The sequence below is a fragment of the Pelodiscus sinensis genome, chromosome 7, assembly GCF_052426305.1.
Source record: "Pelodiscus sinensis isolate ZL-2025 chromosome 7, ASM5242630v1, whole genome shotgun sequence".
In the NCBI taxonomy this organism is placed as follows: domain Eukaryota; kingdom Metazoa; phylum Chordata; order Testudines; family Trionychidae; genus Pelodiscus; species Pelodiscus sinensis.
The window spans coordinates 20,620,942-20,643,524 of record NC_143058.1 but is presented as its reverse complement, the minus strand read 5'-3'; the positions used below and the strand labels follow the sequence as shown (position 1 = coordinate 20,643,524).

Sequence of the window (22,583 nt, the reverse complement as noted above, 5' to 3'; positions counted from 1 at the left end):
TCAAATTTCAACCCTCTATCTGGATTGGTTCTCCCAGCTGCCTGGCCAACACCTTTGCTAGGTACCTGAGTTTACCCCTTAGTCACCGGGTGCTGGTCAGCCCTCCTCCTGTTCATGACAAGGGGAGTCACCTGGCCCTGCACTCCCATCCACAGCCAGATGTGACTCTCAGCCAGCAAGTAAAACAGAAGATTTGTTGGTTTACAAGAACACAGCGTAGCACAGACTTGTTACAGGAACCAGGAGCCTTCAGTACAATCCATCTTGGAGATAGGGGGGCCCAGAGCCCTGCCGAGCCCCCCAAGCTAGCTAGACTCACTTCTCCCTAAGCCAGGTGAAAAACTAACACACACACACCCAGCAACTGGTCCCAGCCCTCTAGGTTGGCCCACCCCCCTCCTTTGTTCAGATTCCCAGGCAAGGTGTTATCTGTAGTCACCTGGTGATAGACTGAATATACTTCCGCGGTGAGTCATGCCCAGCCTTCCCCTCCTCATCCAGATAGCGTTACAGTGCCTGGGGAAACTGAGGTGCGCGCGCGCACACACACACACACACACACACACACAGAGTTACTACAGAACAAGACAGGACGATATAATCACATACAACACAACAAAGCAAACAGAATGAATATAAAAACAGAGTGAATATAGTGACAACAAGTGTGAAAACAATCCCCACTACATCACACAGGTACACATAATCATTGCCTTTTATATACAAATGACAAGGTTTTTCAACAATTTTTAAAATTAGTTTCTTCAGGGAAGTCAGTTTGCCTGGTAATTTACTTTCCAATACTATCAACACCTGGTTGGCTTGAGTTTTCAGTGGCGGTACAGATTCAGCTTGGGGGCTCCTGACTGTGAGATTTCGGTACACCCTTGGTATCAGAGATGTTCTCGGAGGGAGCTTTGGGGAGTTACAAGAGGAAAAGGTATGCAGCATCCAAAATCCATAAAACACCAAGAAAAGAGGCTGTGATCTAGTAGGAAAACTGACCCTCTGTGCTACACTTGGGGGTATCTCTTCCCTGCATCAGTATTCCTTAGTCAGTTCTATCTCCTTTTATGGAAGTGATCTTCATGGAGTGTCTGCTGGCTTTGTTGTTGATACTTCTAATGAGGCAGGAGAGAAGTTTGCTGCACTTCTCAGCTGAGCACTGATAGCTAAAAAACACTCAGGTGGTCACACAAAAAGTTGTCCTGGCCTGATTTGTTTCTTTCTGCTCTCCTTTGCCAGTATAAGTGCAGGGGAACATCCAGTCTGACATTTTAAACAATGTTTTTTAAATTACATCTTGACTTGAGGAATGTCTCTACCTGCACGCTAGCTTCACATCATATAGTTTAATAGTAGTTAGATAGATAATGATTGTTTGGTCCAAAACTAGTTCTGCATCTTAGGGGACAAAATGACAGACTCACCAAGGTATCATATAATCACATTTAATATGTACTTATAGAGGTAAGAAGCGCGTAAACTAAAAATCAATTATCAGACTTTAGAGAACGGCATACACGCAACTTTCATTGGCTCTCAGTGTTCTGTTCTGTTATTTAGATTTAATTTACCCCTAAATGTCCTTTAACAGCCTAGGAAAGCAGAGGAAGTAATGTTGGTAGACAATATTGACCTCCCCTGATTTGGCAAATTCTCTGGTTCAGCAACAGCACCAGTCTTTCTGGACCATGCTCTGTTCTAAAAACACTGACTGTACTATTAACTCAGACAAAGTGAATACAGATAGCAATTACTGTATGCAAATTAAATAAGTTAATGTAACATTAAAGTTGATCTGAAATAATACAGTTTGAGACACTCAGTCTTGACTCTGTCTCATGTAATATAATAGGATCTTTATTATGTTTCCCAGTATCGTGTGATCATCCCAGACTAATTAGCAAACACAAGAAATACAATACAATCATTTTGTGTATTATAGAGTTAATCTGCTTGTGGGAAACTTAACTTGTAAGCCTGAGACTTCAGTCTATGATAACGTCCATCTTGATGTTTCCTCACTATTTCTGTTTTTGTTTATTTGGGGGAGGGGAGGTTGCATATAGTTACCCTTGTGAATATTATTTCAAAATGAGGAAAAAGTAAAATAAAAGTAAAAAAAAATTAAAAATTTTGGCCGGGAGAAGAGAAGATGAAGCAAAGCTAGAAGAGCAACCCAGTCAGATGTGGGTTGAACCTCTCTAGTCCGACTCTCTCTGGTCTGGCAATATTCATGATTTTAGTTAGATAGATGTCCACTTACCATGGGTGTCACCAAGTTTCCCATAAAGTTTATTTACAGCCCCCAGTCCTCTGTGATATTATTTAGTTCTAATTTACTTCTACATGTAACCACCCAGTAAGCAGTGGAAGTGTTGGTAATTCTGCTAGACAATATTGACCTCCCGTGATTTGGCAAATTCTCTGGTTCAGCACCAGTCAGGTCCCGAGGGTGCCAGACTATAGAGGTTCAATCTGTACTATAACCATGGGCCTAATCCAACTCCTATTGAAGTAAACAGTAAGTCTGTCATTAATTTAAACAGGTAAGGGCTAACTCAAGACATCATGTCAGTGCTCAACTGCTAACTTTTGGGCAGACTGTGATACTCTAATTCACAACTGTGTAACACCTTAATTTCACAATGGGATTACTCTGGGAGCAATCTTCTACTCACTCTAAAGGTATCACAACCCAATGCATAATCTCCCCTGGTTAAACCCTTTTTAACTAAATCCAGTTTGGCTGTGTATTCATTAGCCTTTTTTTTTACATCCTTTCAAAACATGACAACACATGATTAATCAAACCTGTCTCCAGTCATGAAACCTGTAAGAAATCTTCTGCTTAAAGAGCCTTTGAAATGCTAATGATGCAAAGTTTCTTTCCCTGCACCAGAACAACATTTGTAGAACACTACTATTGAATAGCTAGATGGGATTCTAAGAAACTCCAAGAATTCCCTTTAGTGGTGCTCTTGCCAAATATTAGTGCTTCATTCAGCCTCTATTGTCTCTCAGCATAATAAATTATGATTATACAGGATATGACAGTGACAGAATAAAAGAACAGATAGTAACTAGCATCCCAGTTTCACAAATAAACTTTCCTGAAAATAAACTTTTTGATTTTTAAGGTTTACAAGGTTTTTTTTTTTTTACCTGGATTAAAGGGCTGAATAGACCATCCTTTGAAAATGTCATGCATTTTTGAGTTGACAGGTTTATTTTTTCCAGTTTTAACATCAGCTTTCTTATCGTCCAAACCTGGTACCTTCATGCAGTAATCCAGGAAACCATTTGATCTCATTATTTCTGTATATCCTCTCTCACAACTGCAGACTCCACTCTAAGCAATAAATATTTATTTAGTGTTAAACCAAATAGTACATTCTACTAAGGATGTCAAGAAAATGTGTGATATTTCTCTTGTTCCCACCTGCCCCTCCCCAAAAAAACTATTCTGTGACTTGCTTATATTTATAGTCTCAGAAACTGCCCCTCCCCAAAAAAACTATTCTGTGACTTGCTTATATTTATAGTCTCAGAAACATTTAACACTATGCACACAGACAGCAACAGGCCCAAGTACACAGTATATTTTCCAAATCACATTAAGTAAAATATTTTAATATTAATTTCAACAGCAGCCAAACTGGACTATCAGAACTTGATAAAAGGAAATCCTATAGTGACAGGGCTTACAAAATACAACTGATGAGACCAGAGATGACAGGTGAAATCCTGGTCCCCCTGAAATCAATGGAAGGTTTACTATAGACTTCACTAAGCCCAGGATGTCACCCATCGTCTTGCTAACAGGACTGCTGAAACAACACTAACTACACACTCTGAAACAAAGAGAGAAATTGTACATATGTGGTTAAGGCTGAAAACCAATCACCAACTTAAAGAAAAACAACAACATGGGACATTTTCAAAGTGTTGTCTTTAAAGCTAGGCACCTAGGACCTGTTTCAGAGTCCACTGCCGTAGGCTTTGAATCAGCTCCCCACAAAGTGGTGTGATTTCAGAGATGCTCAATACCTACTGCTGCCATTGACACTGGTAGGTGTTACAGAGACCCAGCATCTTTGTAAATCGCACCACTAGTCTGATTAAGACACTCAAGTTTTGCTGCTTTTTGTTGATTAGAGACAAGGTGGATGAGTTAGTCTGTTACAGAAAAAAACAACAAATGGTCTGGTAGCACTTCATAGTATAAGTTGTTGGTCAGAGAAAAATATTACCTCACTCACCTTATCTCACTAACATCCTGGGACACAGCTCTTGGTTTATGTGAGACTAGGTCCCCGCCACTAGGCATATCCCAGAGTGAGAGATGGCATGGAGTCAGAGCTCCCCAAACATCCAACCTCAGTATGCCTTGTGGAGCTGCCAGTGGGTAAGAGGATGTACCTATTATACCACCTCTCTAGTGTTATATGCTTCCCTGTGACCTTTAAAGCTTAGGGGATGCCTTCTCCTGACTCTCTCTGTCACCACTCAAGGAGTAGAAAGGGAGCAGTCTCTGGGCTCCCATTTTAAAGAAGTTCTAGTCCTCCCACATCCATAGTTTGCCTATGTCTGCAAGTCAGAGAGCAAAGACAGCTCATAAAAACTAAAATCTACAAAGGCAATTTCTAAGAGTTCTTAATTAAAAAGCAAACAAAAATGTGATATGATCAATCCAGTTCAGATTTGCGTATCCTTTTCCTCTTGGGATCTAAATATTAAACATAAATTCCCAGAACCATCTCTAGGTGGTGTCATGTACACACCAACTATTGTTATAGGGACTAGAAAGCTTCTAAAATGTTGATGATAATACCCTTGAACCTCTCATCTGGCAACCCTGGGCAATAGAGTATGCCAAATTAAAGATTTTACCCTGACAGGGAGGGCACTGAGCATGAGAGGACTTGGGGTGGGGCACTTACCTGATTCCCTGCTTCTAAGGCCACATGTGACTCCTCACCCCATGCAGCTCCTGGGCACTGCCCTCTGCTGCTATGGGAATGGCAGGGAAAAGCAGCAGAGGAAGCGCGTTGTTGCGCTGCCATTCCCCCAGCTGAGGACAGAGGGAGCAGCAGTGCACAGAGCCACTTCCTCCCAGATTTGGGACACCTGGAGTATGGAGGGTCAAGTATATTTAATAGACTCATAGTTTTTAATTCCTAAAATGTCTCTTCCAGCAACCATTTACCTGGGTGCAGTAGGAAAATGGTTTTTTGCATTCCGGATTGCAGTGTCGGATTTCAGCTGGCTGGGTCCGAACAGGACAACCTCCTGCAAAAGACACTCTCATCACCAAGTACTTCTAAAAATACATTTTATGATGTGCTGACAAAGATTAATGCTTAACTTGCTGTGGTTGAAAAGCATTTTTCTGCTTAACTTTTACTTTATTTATATGCTTTTCTACGGAGCTTCATCATCAGTGTAGCTCTGTAGCACTCATTATTTAAGTTAGCTTTACAACACAGGGAATTTGTATCCATTTTACTGGTGGGGAAAAGAGGCAGAGAGAGATTAAATGCCTTTCCAAAGGCCACAGGGGAAGTCTGGCCAAGCCAGAAATTGAACCCAGATTTCCTGCATCCCACATTGTGTCCAGGTCATTTTTCCTTGTGCTGCTGTAAGCATTCATGCTCCTTTCACTACCAGCCTTTCACTACCAACTCCTTTCACTACTTTACTCACCTTACAGCTAATGTTTGTTATAACACTTTAAAAAAAAGCATCATATGCAGGAGTGAGGTAGGAAGGGTTCTATTTTTAAACATACTTATTTCTCATTTATATAATCAGAAAGAGATTTTAGGGATTTGCAAACTATGTGGACCCATTGGTGGCCAAGGCCCTGGAAGTGCTGACCATATAGTATGTTTTTCTTTGGACAGAGGTAGAACTTCCTGGTACACAGCAGGGAAGAATGGAAGAATCTGCCATCACCCATGTGATTTTTTCCTCCGTACTCTAAAATTATGTAACCCTCACATGGGTTATAATTGATATGAAAAATGGCCCACTCATGCCTTTTTAGTGAGTTCATACTTGTGTTTGATTCACCAAGAAAAGACAGGCATAATCTGGCCAATCATCCTATTTACATCTTCAATGAGAAAAAGTTTTGATACAAAGTTGGTGCATTCATATCTGTGTGCCCTAGTTAAATGCACACACACATATGCCATGACCTAGTCAGGCAATCCAAACTGGATTTGGGGCAATCTATATGCAAAATTGTATAACAATGGTTCTTATGTCTTACAAACTTTCATATATTTTTACAATTTCTTTACATTTCTCTCCTATGCTAAACCTAATAATGCTCAGCTAAGCTTTCACATTGTATCCCTGCCTTTGTGGACGTACCTGTGACATTTACCCCATCTGAACGCTGACACCACACTGTGCGTTCATTCTCTCTCCAAAGGCTGGTTTTCCATGCATAGTTATAACATTTCCCTCCTACAATTAAAACAGGACAAAGCAATTAATCTTCACATTGCTACAAAAAACACCCACCCTGGAGTGGAATAAAGCCGAAGCTTGTAACTTCAATACCTGAGCAAGGTCGTGTCTCCAGAACTTGCTCAGGACAGCTGTCTTGGTTTTCAAAAGACTGAATGATAAATGTTCTTGATCGAGACTGGCGACCAGTGGTCTCAAAGCTCCTGCCATCAATACATGTTAGCTCACACGAGCTCCATTCTGACCATCCTGTCAAATGGCAATCCCCTACATGTCAAAAGAATAAAACACTGTTAGCTGAAGGAAACAGCCTCAAAGGACAGTTTAATCGTACAGCAAGTCTTTTGGAAATATTGCCAATTATAACCCACGAGCCTGGCTTCTTCTGTTACTTTTGTATTATGTTGGATCAGTATCTGCAAAAACAAAGGAAAACCTCTTTCAAAATATCTAAAACCATCAGGCTGAACACAGAGCCAAACTGCAGAGCCACATATTCTTATTACTGTCAGCTTCATTTCCTTGCTTCCCATATCCTTCCAACTGCTTAGCAGAAGTTTGCTGTGTCTTAAATTAGAAGGCAGCTGTGGGCTGTAGCTGCTTGTGTACTTGTATTAGAAAAAGAGAGTCCTAATCCTGACTGAAGACATCTGTATGTTATCACAATGCAAATAACAAATAGCAATTTGATTTATGATACTTACAGGTTGAACCTCTCTTGTCCGGGACTCTCTGATCCGGCAACATCTGTGGTCCACAAGTACCACAGATGTTGCTGGACCAGAGAGCCCCTAAACCAGAGAACTGGGTGGCCATGGGGTTGGCCTCAGCAGTCCTGACACAGCGGTGCCACAGTGGGGTAAGAGAGCACCAGCACCCCAGAGCAACAGAGCTTCATCAGCCTTGGCAGCCTTGGGGAGTGGAGACCTGGTGGCTCCAGGGCAGCAGAGCCATGGCAGCCCCTGCTGCCCTGGGACTGCAGAGCCCTGGTGGCCCTGGGGAGCAAAGCCCCAGCTTTCATGGCAGCCCAGATGCTCTGAGCCCTGGACGTCCTGAAGCCAGGAAGATCTGTGAGGCCCTAAGACAATGGAGCCCAGCAGCCCTGGCAGGCTTGGGGAGCAGAGCCCTGGCAGCTCCAGAGCTGCAGCAACTCTGACACGCTGGAGCTGTGGCAGTCCTCGTGCCGAGTAGTCCCAGGGCACTGGAGCTGTGGCAGTCCTGGCACCCTGGGAAGTGGAGCCCTATGGCCCCGGAGCAGCAGAGCTGTGGTAGTGGGGACTGGCCAGTGGAGCTGGGAGCCAGTGGCCTTGGAGCAAGGGAGCACAGCTAGGTCTGCTGATGGAACCCCGGAGAGCCCAGAGTTCCATCAGCAGAGGGATGGAATTGACCTCTCCTGGTCCAGAAAACTCCTTCATTTGGGACCAGTCAGGTACTGAGGGTGCCAGAGCAGAGAGGTCCAAATTAGAGAGGGATGCTGCTCCCAAGAGCTCACCACACAATCTCAGAAGAATTCACCTGGGCAAGGCACAGAACATGGTAGTTGCAGTGCATTGTCTTTCGATGGCAGCTCTCCACACAACGCATTTTCAACTTGCTTGGTTGGAACAGACATAGAGGCATCATGAACCACACATGTGAGGTTACGGATTTGGACTCCTTCACCGCACTGTCCACCCTACGACAGATCACAGAGATATATGTTGCTAACTTAAACAATAATCAAATAAGAAGTGAATTTATATAAAACCTGCACCTGGAAGGATCTCAACGTGCTTTTCAGACTCTTGTCCCAATCCACAAAGGTTTGTAGGTGCCTAAATCTCAGACATAAGCACCCAAGCCTGGGGTTTAGGCACATAAATCTCAGTTTTAGTCTTCATTGTGATCCATAAAACTCTCACCAACCCCTATAGATCCCTAAACTCACTTAGCACCCAAGTTTTCAAGGTGAAAGGTCCCTCAGTGATTAAGTTTCTGTGCATTGCTGCCTCACTCTAGACCATCTCCCAGATCAGCTCCCTTTCCAAAACTAAACAGTGGTGGTGGTGGTACTCCTGCCTACCTGATACTTTTCAGCTGAACAGTTACCTGAACTGTTGGAGACCTAGGTTCACTTCCCACCTCAGGCAAAGGGAGGGGAAGGATTTAAAACAGGCATCTCCTACCTCTCAGAAGAGTGAGCGCTATGGAATATTCTGATATGGGGATCCTTCAGGCTCTCCTGTTGATGTTGTTACACAGCAAATGCATAATGATTTGAGCTGGGGTACTGGATCCCGGGTTGCCCTCTCTTTAAATATGTGGGTTTGTAATGATGTTATATTTATTGTATTACATATGCACAACTGGAGCTTTATGGAAATAAGCATTGTATAAAACTGTGCTTTTACTGCAATGTGGGTAGTGCTATTTGTATCACTTGGCAGTAGTTTATTTGAAAATGCTAGACTTCATTCACAGCCCTAAAGGGCTACCTGGTATTACTTACTCAGAGCTGGATTAAGAATGTCAAGACCTGCTCTCCCATAATTCTCTGCTCCTCCTCGCTGACAGGCAATGCAATATAAGTGGGAGTATAACTAGTTGGATTTAAGGCAGTGGATAATCAAGTGTCTAAGAGAAGCATTAGTGCAGATTTACTGTATTCAACTAGACATTAAGTTTTCAACACTGTTTCAATCTAGTCTGTATGTAACTTATTATTCTAAATTACTATTTCACCGCAGAAGCCTCTGTTGCAGACTTGGATTAATGGTGCATGAATAGCTCATCCAGGTGCCAAACAGGGCTGGATTTCTTAGAAATTACTGGTGGAGACAGATTATGATATGGAAGGAGCTCTCTGGGAAGACAGTGCCTAATCAAACTACAGTATATTTCAAACTTAGAGGAATAGCTAAGGAAATGACTAATCTCTATTGTAGAGGACTAAAATGATATAAAAAGACACTTATTCTAGTTGACAATAATACCTACCTCTAATACAATGCTGACCACTATAAAGTCAACATTTATCAACACAGTGATATCTTTGGATTCCCCTACACATGGAATAGGAATAGTTACTGTAGCTCAGATATGATGCTGAGGTAAATGTTTATCCTTTAATAGTTTCTTCTGTTTATTATTTAAGACTGGCCATTAGTTTTACAAGCACCCAAACCTAACATCATCCTTGTAAGGCAGGGATCTTCATCCTTTTTTTGAAAATAGAGTCATAATGCCATTTACAGTGGAAAGTGGAAGCCTGCTTTTTACTATATATGGTGCATAAATAATGCAGGAGAAATATACTGGTCTCTATTCGCATCCTAAAATTATATAGGACCCATGCCTGAAGTTCCAACCATCCCGCAGAACTCAGTAGAAATTTGCTAGAGCAATGGTTTTCAAACAATGGTTCGTGATGCAGCACTAGCTTGCAGAATATCAGTCACTGGGTTACCTTGCTATAGGGCAATCAAGTGACCAGTGGGGGTGCTAAGGCAGGCTCCTTGTCCTGGCATCACAGACTGAGCTGAGCCCCAAGAGAGACCAGCAGCAAGTCTGACTCCTATGCAGGGTGGCCACAGAGCTTCATGCACTGCTCCTGCACTGAGCACCAGCTCTGCATTTCCACTAGCCAGTTTCTGGCCAATGGAAGAAGGCGAGGATGCTTCCTACAAGCAAGAACAGTGAACAGAGCAGCTTCCACCTAGGAGCCAGACCTTCTGAGGTACAGCACAGTCCATGCTTCCAGGACAGGCAGGGAGTCTACCTTAGCAAACCCACTGTGTCACTGACCAGGAGCTGCCAGAGGTAAACCCAGGTCCAAACCTGAAGCACCAATCCCCTGCCCCAGACCTGATTCCCACAAGCCCCTCATCACAATCCCCACTCCAAAGCCTGCACTCTACACAGAAGATATAATTATGTTGGGTTGTGGGCATCAACAACTTTTCAACTGAGAGAAAAAAAAGTTTGAAAACCATTCTGCTGGAGTAAGGATATCAGTAATGGGCCAACAAGGAATAACAGGTGATAAATCAAAGGAAACTTCTTGAAGAGGGTATTGGACATACAAAACTCCCAAGATTAAGGTCTGCAGGATAAACGTTCTTTCATTGGGCAACACTTTCCTTCATTAAAGAGAATTTATTGAAGTATGATTTTTTTTATGAGAAAGGGCTGCATGGTCAGACTCTGAAGGCCATATTTTGGATGGCATTAGGCACCAGATGATGCAAATAGGTTCTTAGTTGGATTTTCAAAAATGTCTAGGCACCCAACTCCTAATTCATGGAATTTAGGATACATCTATGCAGCAACATTATTTCAAAATAGCTAGCACTATTCCGAAATAGCTTAGGGTATGTCTACACTAGCCCCCTACTTCGAACTAGGGAGACTACTGTAGGCATTTGAGGTTGCAAATCAAGCCCGGGATTTAAATAGCCCACGCTTGATTTGCATCTTCCTGGCTGGTCGCCATTTTTTGAAATTTACAAGTCCAGACTAACTGCCCGTGTCTACACGTGGCAGGGACCCGGTAGTTTGAATTAAAGCCCTAGTTCGAAATGCCTATTATTCCTCCAGGAATGAGTCTTAACAGGTAGTTCGAACTAGGGCTTTATTTTGAACTACCAGCTCTCTGACGCGTGTAGACGCAGGCAGTTAGTCCGGACTTGTAAATTTTAAAAATGGCAACCATCCGGGAAGATGCAAATCAAGCATGGGATATTTAAATCCCAGGCTTGATTTGCAAGTTTGAATGCCTACATTAGCCTCCCTAGTTCAAACTAGGGGGCTAGTGTAGACATACCCTTAGTCCGCATCTAGACAGTAGGCAGTTATTTAGAAATAGTGTCAAAATACTGTCAACCTGGAGGACTACTTACTCTGACTCCTGCAACCCTCATTGTATGAGGAGTTAGGGAAGCTGGAGGAAGAGTGCTCTATTTCGAATTAAGTGCTGTGTAGATGCTCCCTATTTAAAAATAAGCTATTTTGAAATAAGCCATGCAATGGACGTAGCTCAATTTGTGTTGCTTATTTCAAGTTAAGCCCTACTGTGTAGACGCACCTTAGGCATTTGGGATTTTGAAAAACCTGTTAAGAACCCACCTTTAGGCCCACTTTTAGGAGCCTAAAGACGTTTGGAAATTTGGAGTTAAATGCACACAATTTGAAATGATATTGAAAGTCTGGATACATGTTTTGTTATCATCTGACTATGTGGCTCATGTTCCTTTAGTAACCAAATAACACATACGAGCACTACTTCATGTTGTTTATGCTTTTTATCCATGTTATGATAGGCTGCCATGGAAGGGAACATTCAGACTCAGTTTAATTTCCTTCCATTTATGTCCCTTATGGCTTTAGGACTGGAAACATTCACTGCTTCTACAAGGTTTTCCATTTCTTGGAGGACTGCCGGTTTGCTCCTTGCACAACTGGAAATGGCCCTTGATGCATGAAGGGTCATGGACAATGGTATCAAGGTTTTGGTTGCACTGCAACACTCTGCACTGCCATTCCAGACTTATCTTTGGGAGTTGGAAGGGCATTCTGGTACGATCACTACGAGAAACACCTATCAGCATCTCTTTTTTAGGATGCAAGGGCTGACAGTAATACCACTTTCTGACTTAAATAATGTGAAAATCTGTTATGCAGCAGGTCTCCTACTTCTAAGAATGCAAACATCTCTAATCCTTCCCACCAAAGCAATGAATTTAGGATAACGGTTAGTATTCTATTCCAGCTATCCTATAATACAGAAAAGATACATATTGCAGTCTACTCATAATTCAGAATTCTGTGTATTTAACTAGGTCAAGCTACTTTCACAATAGATTTTGCTAATGTCATGTTAGTCAACATCAATTCAATAGGACAACTGTGAAAAACAAGATTGTTTTAGATACTTTTGGAAAAAGTGAATTTAGGATTTATTCCATGAAAAAACTTGGAAGTCACTTGCATTTAAATAGCATGGTTCATCCTTAAGAGCTTTTCTAAAATACAATGTAACAGAACGACTCCTCCTTCCCTCCCACTGAAATGCAGCCACCTCTGACAGCCTCTTAATAGAGCATAGAAAGTCTACACAATAGTTTAGGAAGAAATAAGAATACTGTATCCTACCAAAAGTGCAGGGTGAAGCCTGGGGTAGACAAGATGTAATTATTTTATCTAAGCTGAATTTAACTAGGCTCCAGATTTAACATGCTTCTATTCTGCAAAAAGTGCAGTCAGCTCAATAATCTTAGCAATATGTCAGGGTGAAGATTCAGTGAATAGGTCAGAGAGAAGTGTCCGCTCTTAGCATCATCAATATTTCCTGCAATTAAAGGTCTTTCATTTAGTACTCATGAGAGCTAACCCTGTTTACTGGGACAAGATCAGAGCCCACAGTGTTAGGGCTACATAAATATTACATTTATATGAATGTGTCACATTCTCAGTTGCACCTGGTTTGCACTTAGCAGAACTGAAAGGAATAGGAGGAAAATCCTATTTCTGCCTCCCTGGTTGTGGGCTGGCCAATGGTCAAAACAGTTTCAGTTACAATTTATAGGAGCTAGGGGCTGCTCTACATTATACCAGCTGCTGCAGTCATTGCACGCACACTCTCTGGAGAAGTATCCGAGCAGAAGGTGGCACAAAGCCTGCTACATCATGAAAAGGGTAGAGGAGAGGAGAGATCAGCTCTGCACATATGCACATATATACTGCCCCAACACTTTGCCACATATTGTGGAATAGCAGCCAAGGTGAGATCTTCAGAGGTCATGAGCCCTTGGTGAAGGGAGTAGATTTCCTCTCTGTATTTCACTCATACCTCTCCCTCAGAGAGGGCAGTTAGTATGGGTTAATGGAGGTGAATCACATTTCACCGTGTAGGAGTAACTTTTCTGTAGAAAATTCATATCACTCAGTGTAAGTTAACTTGAGTTTGTGACTAACAAGAATGCTTTAACATATGAAGCAGGATTGGCCAGGTTTCTAAGGGGGTGAAGAAGGGTTGTAAGATAAATCAATGCAAGCACAAAGCAACATGATGATAGTGAGAAAATCACAGACACCCATTACTAACCAAGCAGAGGGTATATGTGTGCTACCCATTGCAATTTAAGAGTCTATTACATTTTCAGGCCACTTTGATAACTCCACTAAGAAGACTATGGTAATCAACACTCCATGTAATATCTTCAAATTATAGTGTTTAAGACATTCCAAGATGTCTAGGGACATCAGTTATTCTCAGGGTAAGCGTTCTTACTGCTTCCAAAATAAATACTTCCAAAACTCACTAGATACATTTTCTTGGTAGCACTGCTGTAAATAATTAAATAATGGTTCACTAGAGTGGCACTCCAGTAAGAGTTGGCAGAACTCACTACAGTACTGCACAATATTATGAATTGCACTGTTACATTCAGGGCCTAAGGATGTGACTTTATTGCAGCCTGTAAGTACCCTTGTGGGGAACACTTGGCTCTTCAATCCAGCAGAGAAAGGTATAATTAGTCCAATGGCGGAAAGATGAAGCTGGATAAATTTAGCAAGGAAATCAGGTGCAAGTTGGTAACAGTGAGGGTAATTAACCACTGGAACAATTTACCAAGAGTCCTCATGGATTCTCCATCACTGGCGATTTTTCATACAGATAGGATGTTTTTCTAAAATACATGGTTAAGGAGATATTTTGGGGGAGTTCTCTGGCATGTGCTTTGCAGGAGGCCAGCCTGGATGATCCCAGTGGTCCCGACAGGACATGGAATCAATTAATCAAATGACAGGATCATATCACAACAGTTGTACACACGATGAACTTACTTTGTTTTAAAGTGGATTTTAGGTTGATATTAATAGCAACAAAATTACTGTAGATCTTGGAAGAGCTGCATAAATTACTTCTGTCGCATAATTGTGCCATTTGTTGTTGATGAAATGCATTTCTACAAGTTTTCCCTGAGAAATCCCTGAAAAGCGTAACAACAAGACATACCTCAAGTCTGCACGGTGACCATTCCCCAAGAATCCAAGTGTAGCAGGGCTTTACAGGACAGTTTCTATACTGGGTGAGCTGTGTGGGGCACAGCCTTCCTTCTCCTTGCACCTGCATAATTATGGACCGAGAACGTATCATCTGACCTACACAAATAGAAAATATATCAGTTCATAGTATTTGCACTAGGAGCTTTGAATTTCCTGTCAATGGAAAGGTTTCCAGTATTATAGCAATGTTCTAGTGGGTGGCGAATAACGAAGCAGACCACAATGCCTGGTAGGAGAGATACTTTGAGTAATGTAATAAAAAGAGAAAATGTCAGTAAACACTGCTGTTCAAGTCACGTGTAGCTTCTTTCATGTGATTCCTGCAGCGTACTTGTGTTTGACTGCTGTTCCACTCATTCTGCTAGGCTACCAGGCCACTACCTTAGAAGAGAACCATTTTACAGCATTATGAGTGGACTAGAGAAGATCGGGAATAAACTCACTGCATGATAATTGCTGCATCTATAGGTAAGAACACTGCACCAAAATACAATATCATCACATGCCAATGCATTAGTGCGTTCTACAGGAAGCAGTACAGCCTAGTGAAAGAAAACCTGAACTGGGTTCTATTCCTGGCTCTGCTATTGATCTTGCATTAAACACTGTAGGGTTTTTTTCAAAAAAAGGTATGCAAATTGTGCTCGCATTTGCATATCTTCTTCCGATATTTTTTCTGGAAGAGGATTTTCTGATATTTGGCCCATCTACATGGGGCCAAATGTCGGAAACCCTCCCTCTTTTGGAAGCCCCTTGTACACCTCATTTCACAAGGAATGGGGGGGCTTCTGAAAGAGGGTTTTTTTCTGATATTTGGCCCCGTGTAGATGGGCCAAATATCAGAAAATCCTCCCCTGGGAAAAAAGTCAGAAGATGATATGGAAATGCAAGCGCAATTTGCATACCTTGTTCGAAAAAAACACCACAGTGTACCCTGATTCACTTTCCTCATTGTGAAACAAAAATAATGATGTTGACCTCAGGGCTGGATTATGACAATCTGAGGCCCTAAGGTAGGTCAAGTGTAAGAAAGCCCATATAATTAAAAGAAAATGTATTATTTTGACAGGAAGTTCATTGAATATGCATACAAGTAAACTAGAAGTAAACAATAAAATATAAAAAATACAGTGTCCCCACCCCATACAATGAGTAATACAATTTACTAGAAAATTTCTCATAACATTTTTCTTCCCCGTTGAAGCATCTGAATTATAAAATTCCTTCTTTGAATATGTAATGAGACTATTGGAGAATGTAAGATGGCAATAGGAATTACCAGAAGCAATAAAGCAGGGGTGGGGGAAAATAATTTTATATTATAAATATTGATATTTTATATATTAACAAATTATATTTTTATTAAAATATATATGCAAAAACCTGTGATATTTTAGCAGATTTCTGTGAAAGTTAATGTTATTGTATCTATGTCTATCAACAGGAAAAAAAAAGGGGTTATATCATTTTTTTTTACACCATGAATAAGGAAAATTATCCTTCTCATATGATAAATGAAAATACAAAATGTATCCAGATTTTACAAAATATATTCACAAATGTTTATTTCAATTTAATTTTCACTGAGAAACAATGAATTGTTGGGATTTTTCTTTTGTCATTCTATAAAATAAAGTGAAGTTACCCAAAACTGATGCAGGGAAGCAAACATAAACTTATCTTTCTCAAGATCCACTTGACTCATGCCCCTAAGATGATCACCTGCGAACTCAATCATGTGAGGCATGGATAGTGCATAAAGCAGAAAGTGGCTTGCACACTAAAAATACACAATTGTACTTCTGTACAGATGAAAAGAAAGAAAGAGCATGCTGACACTTATGACAACGGGAATGAAGGCACTATATGACTGATCATGCTAGACCTTAAAGAAAAGATAGCAGCCTTCTGCGCTACTTCCAGCCAAAGAGAGATGCTATTCATGGGAGTGCTCGGATGAGTCCCATATCCATATAAGGTTGGAAGGATTGATTCATGACACTGCTGACTCTGACCTCAGATTTCTTCCAATTTTATCAGCAGTGAGATTATTTAATTAAATACATTACGAAAGCAGAGTCAGAAGTTTACCAGTAGTGCCAGTCCAACAAAATGCTCCCTCTGGAGACTGGTAGCAGACTTACTTGTGGGCAATACTAATTTTTCCAAGGGCAATTATGTTTTTCTCAGCCCTGGCCTCCCACCTGCCAATAATAAACATATTAGTGAAGAGTAAGGGTCGTATAAAAGTGTTTATGTAGCCAGACAGGCATATCTTGTCATATTTCAACAAAAATGTCTATTGTATAGAGAAAAAAACTTAAACTAGTGGCCCTGTAGCACCTTAGAGATGAATGAAAAATACAGATCATATCATGAGCTTTTGTGGGTACAACCCAGTTCATTCGTCCCATGTCTGTTTTATTTATCAATCAATTTTGATAAAATTTGAAATGGAGTCTTTTTTTCTTTTGTAGAGGCGTCTCTCATATTGCAAGGCCCAAAGATATAGGTTAGCATATGCCTTAATCAGGCACTGGCCAACCTCCTTTGTAAAACACTATGAATCTTTTGATGTAATATGCTATAAGAGAGGTAGGCATTATTATATAATTATTACTATACCTCGTGATTTCTTTGCGGTTCTCAGGGAACTGACAGAGCAGCTTATTGGTTAGTATTTCTTATCTTTTGCATCTCTTTATCCTCTCAATGTAATCGCTCTCCTCTCCAGTGTCGTTCCCTCTCTCTTACCCAGCACTTGTCTCTCTCTCCTGTAAGTCTCTCCCTGTACTCCTTTCTCCTTCACCCCTTTCTCCTCATCTAAGTCGCAGTAATTTCCTCTTTTCCACATCGTCCCTTCCTTAGAATTGTTCTTTTTCCTGTGCCTGTGAAGGCCAAGGAAGCTGAAAAATCTACACAGCTTAAGGTCCTGATCTAGCATCAGGCTCAGCTTGTCCTCTGAAGGCAATGGGCTCTGTACAGGTGCAGGGATTCTGTTGTACCCTAGAACCTCAGAGTCACAAATGCCAGAGTTACAAACTGACCAGTTGACCAACTGCATACATCATTTGGAATCAGAACACCACAATCAGGTAAAATATAATAAAAAAATAGCAAGCAAATAAAGTACAATCATAAGTATTGTGTTATATTAAAGCATTTTCCTTCTGCATAGTAAAGTTTAAAAGCTGTATTTAATTAAATGGTCATTTGTGAACTTTTGAAGGAACAGCTATAAAGTTATGTTCTGAGTTAGAACATTGCAGAGTTACAAACATACTCCATTCCTGAGGTGTTTGTATCTCTGAGATTCTTCTGTACTTGAATAAGAAATTTAATTCTTCATCACCGTATAGCTAAGGGTCATTCCCTTCTGTGTTTGTTTTGAATGCTGTTTTACACAGAGATATTTTATGGACAAAAGCCCATCATCTACTCCATGTGACCTAACAACTGCTTATAGACATGTAGGGTAGTGGAAATTATTTTGTGTTTTCTTTAATTAAACCCATCCAGAGGTGAAAGTAAGCTGGTGTGCTGCTCAGGCAAGAAGTTGCTGGCTGGCTGCAGTGGCTTGGCTGCAGAAGGAGGCGGTGTGCTCCAATGGCTTCTTGCAGGCGGCCATGCTAAGCAGCAGACAGGTTAAAGGGGCTGTCTGAGGGCACACTCTCCCATCAGTCTGGGGCTGCCCTAGCCCCCTCCCCTCCAGTGTGCCAATAAAGGATGCAGCTTGCTGTTCCCCTTCCCATCAGGGAGTGAGAGGAAAGCACACAGTGTGCCTACATTCCTTTGCCTCCTGCTAGGAGGGGAGAGGGCAGTGGAGTGAGTGACCCATGCTGTGAGCTTTCCTTTCAGTCCCTAAGAGTGATGAAGGGGAACAGCAAGCAGTGTCTGAAACAAATGGGGGGGCTTCAGCCCCTCCCCCCACCTCCGTCCTGTCTAAATAGCTCCCTTGCCCCCTCCATTTCTCCTATCCACACATACCTCAGCCCCCAGCCATGAGCCCCTCCTTCCCCCCTCCCTCCACCCTGAGCCCCTGCCAAATTAATTTAAAAACTTAATTTTCAGGTTTTCCAATTATATTCCCTGTGCATGTGAAACATATAATGAAACACATGACTAAATCCTGAAGTATTAAATATTACCAGCTACATAACTCTTATGGCAGCATCATTTTAAATATTAAATATTCCAGTATGTTTTCACTGCTTTTTTTAACAAAGGAGATTCTATTTTTATGATGGAATTACATGCATCTTGCTAAAAAACTGCAAGCACTCTAATAGCCATTACTGTCCATAACCACTTTTATAATGTCCATTAAGATTCTATTTATTTTCAGTGAAAACTCCCTAATCCACTGAATGAAAAAAAAGAAAAATTAGGTTACCATGTCAGAAATAATAGAATTGAATACTACTCATTAAATTAACAGCAATTCCATTTCTTATTCCTTTACTTTCCACACAAAAGTCATAGACTCGGAGAAAACTGTTCTCTCACAAAATGTTCCATTAGAACTCTGGTTGCCCTGTGGAAAACTACTTGCCATGTGACTAAGTGATATTTAAAAACATATTACAGAAGAATTTCTGCCTTAGCTTTGAAGGAACTGTGAGAATCAGTAAAGAAGGGTTTTCTTAAATGATGGTTATGAACACCTGAAATGGACATAAACAAGGCTTGTTCAATACTAACAGGGCCAGTGAAAGAAACACTTATGGTAAGATTCTCCCATTAATATTACAGTACTTTAGATGTGATATTAAACAGAGATGGACCAGCCCAAATGCATGACTCAAATGCTCCTGACATCTATGGAAGCTGGGGAAATGCAGCTGGCTCTTTGTTATAGTTACTGCCTACGTCTAGACTGGCATGATTTTCCGCAAATGCTTTTAACGGAAAAGTTTTCCGTTAAAAGCATTTGTGGAAAAAAGCATTTAGATTGGCACGGACGCTTTCCCGCAAAAGCACTTTTTGTGGAAAAGCATCCGTGCCAATCTAGATGCGCTTTTGCGCAAAAAAGCCCCGATCGCCATTTTCGCAATCGGGGCTTTTTTTGCACAAAACAAATCTGAGCTATCTACACTGGCACTTTAGTGCAATAGCTTTGCGCAAAAGGGCTTTTGCCAGAACGGGAGCAGCATAGTATTTCCGCAAGAAGCACTGATTTCAGACAGTAGGAAGTCAGTGTTCTTGCGGAAATTCAAGTGGCCAGTGTAGACAGCTGGCAAGTTTTTCCGCAAAAGCAGCTGCTTTTGCGGAAAAACTTGCCAGTCTAGATGCAGCTACTATGTATACAGAGTGTTCAATTCTTAACTATTTTTCTTACAGCCATGCTTCAAAATACAAAAAAGAAGTCAACCATTGCTAAGAACTGAAGTAATAAATGTATAATGAGTGTGATTTCCAAAAAGATTAATTTGTTTTAATTTGCTGGTAAAAAACAAATAATTTTAAGAGCTGCCAGTGGACAACTTTACATAGTTATGGTCTATATGTTCACAATGTGAATCCTTATGTGTCATTTTTAGACCCATTTTAAAAGACTATTTTTGACTGAATTGTTTTTCCTGGAACTAGAGGTTTGTAACAGAATTCCTGGAAAAGCTTTCACCAACATGACAGTGTATTCCAATACCAAAGACTCAGATTTCATGGAGTAAGCCAACCCCACAAGTCCTTGTGGTTGAAAAGTAACTGAATTTTAGAGGGTTGCAGCAAGGAGGCTTGGAAATAATGACCATAATATAATTCAAGATCCCTGTGATAGACTCAACTTAAATTATATTCCAAATTTAAAAAGATAAAAGATAAAAAGGCATTGCTTAAAAATCCTAGTGAGGAAAATAGAAAGGATCATAAACTCTGTCGTATGAAGTGTAAAAAAATTAGGAAGTCTGTGATGGGGTGTTTGCCCTGCACTAGTCCTTTAAGGGTTAAAACCCAGGCCTGGGAGAGGGCTAGGAGGGTTGAGCGCACAGCTGAGGCAGAGACAACCAATCAGGGCCCAATTGGGGCTATATAAATAATGTCTCCTGGAGGGAAGGAGGATAGACACACTCTTGCTGTAGCTGGGGAGCAGAAGGGACCAGGCTGTCAGGGAAGCTGGAGGCTTCCTGAGACAGAGCTGTGCTGGGAAAAGGCAGGCAGAGCTGGGGAGCTCCAGCCTGACTTCACTCCCAGGCTATAGGGTCTGAGGCAAGGCCAGAGTGTATGAAGGCTGCAGGGAAACAGCCAGGATAGGCAAAGGGCATCAAGCCCACACCCCCTTGGCAATGATGAGTGGCCAAGTCAGACTGCAGTTTGCACCTGAGGTAAGGGGCTAGATGACGACTGGAAGTGGGTCACTGAGGCAAGGGGGTTTAGGGACATTGGGGATTCTCTGGGAGGGGAGGACCCTAAAGTGCAGGGGCACTGACCTATGATGGTACCAGAAGGTCTGACACCAGATGAAAAGAGGCGCTCCAGGGCTGAAGAGCTAATTTCCGAAGTGACTAGCAGGAGGTGCCTTGGGGGCGAGTGTTCACACCGTGACACAGGCCAAAAAAAGAATTTGAGGAACAGCTCGCCAAAAATTCACAATATTTTTGTTTTTAAAGTGTATCAGAAGCAGGACACCAGCTAAATAACCAGTGGGGCAATTGGACAATCAAGATGACAAAGGAGCACTCAAAGATGACAAGGTAATTGTAGAGAAACTAAATACATTTTTTGCATCGGACTTCACAGTTGAGGATGTGAGAGGGATTCCCAAACCTGAGACATTCTTTTTAGGTTACAAGATTGAGGAGTCATTAGAGGAGGTTCTGGAACAAATCAATAAACTAACCAGTAACAAGTCTCCAGGACCAAATGGTATTCACCCAAGAGTTCTGAAAGAACTCCAATGTGAAAGTGAGGAACTGTTAACTGTAGTTTGTAACCTATCCTTTAAATCATCTTCTATACCAATGGCTGGAGGATAAATCACGTGACACCAATTTTCAGAAAGGGCTCTAGAGTGACCCTGGCAATTACAGACTGATAAGTCTATTTTCTGTACCAGGCAAATTGGTTGAAACTACAGTAAAGGACAAAATTGTCAGACACATAGATGAACATAATTTGTTGGGAAAAAATCAACATAGCTTCTGTAAAGGGAAATCAAGCCTCGCTAGTCTAATAGTATTCTTTGAGAGGGTCAACAAGCAGGTGGGCAAGGGGGATTCAGTGAATATAGTATGCTTAGTTTTCCAGAAGCTCCCTCACAAAAGGTTCTGAAACATAGTAAGCTTTTATGGGATAAGAGGGAAGATCCTCTCATGGACTGATAACTGGTAAAAGATAGGAAACAAAAGGTAAAAATAAACTGTCAGTTTTCAGAATGGAGAGGGATAACTAGTGGTGTCCAACAGTGGTCCGTACTGGGATTAATCCTATTCAACATATTCATAAATGATCTGGAAAAGGGGTAAACAATGAGATGGCAAAATTTGCAGTTGATATAAAACTCCTCAAGACAGTTAAGTCCAAAGCAGACTGTGAAGAGCTTCAAAAGGATTGCGCAAAACTAGTAACAAATTGACTGAGTAACAAAATAGCAAATGAATTTTAATGTTGATAAATGCAAAGTACAGGCAGTCCCCGGGTTACGTACAAGATAGGGACTGTAGGTTTGTTCTTAAGTTGAATTTGTATGTAAGTCGGAACTGGTACATATTGTAGGGGAAACTCTAACCAAACATTTCTCCAGAGCTCAGTTTTATTATCCCACACCTCACTTCCCTCAGTCCTTTATTCTCAAGCTGAGGTGTCTGCTGAGAAAAGCCGCTCCGCGTCTCCCTAGTCTGCTGGGGGGAAGCAGCTAGTGCGGGGTTGCCTCACCCCGTTTGTAAGTAGGGATCCAATGTAAGTCGGATCCATGTAACCCAGGGACTGCCTGTAATGCATATTGGAGAACATAATCCCAACTATACATACAAAATGATGGGGACTAAATTAGCTATTACCATGAGAGAGACAGAGAGAGAGAGTGTGAGAGAGATCTTGGAGTCACTGTGCATAAT

The 22,583-nt window shown here is 41.4% G+C and overlaps 1 protein-coding gene across 1 annotated transcript in view; it reads right to left on the bottom strand.

The window, feature by feature from the left end:
- The window catches only part of THSD7B (thrombospondin type 1 domain containing 7B), a 623,878-nt gene that overhangs the window by 4,737 nt on the left and 596,558 nt on the right, over positions 1-22,583 (bottom strand). The window contains exons 21-26 of the mRNA XM_075933305.2: positions 14,480-14,625; positions 7,999-8,158; positions 6,577-6,750; positions 6,385-6,480; positions 5,213-5,295; positions 3,169-3,355 (exon numbers count right to left, since the gene is read on the bottom strand). Coding sequence (XP_075789420.2) covers positions 3,169-3,355; positions 5,213-5,295; positions 6,385-6,480; positions 6,577-6,750; positions 7,999-8,158; positions 14,480-14,625 — 846 coding nt within the window. The remainder of the gene's footprint in view (positions 1-3,168; positions 3,356-5,212; positions 5,296-6,384; positions 6,481-6,576; positions 6,751-7,998; positions 8,159-14,479; positions 14,626-22,583) is intronic.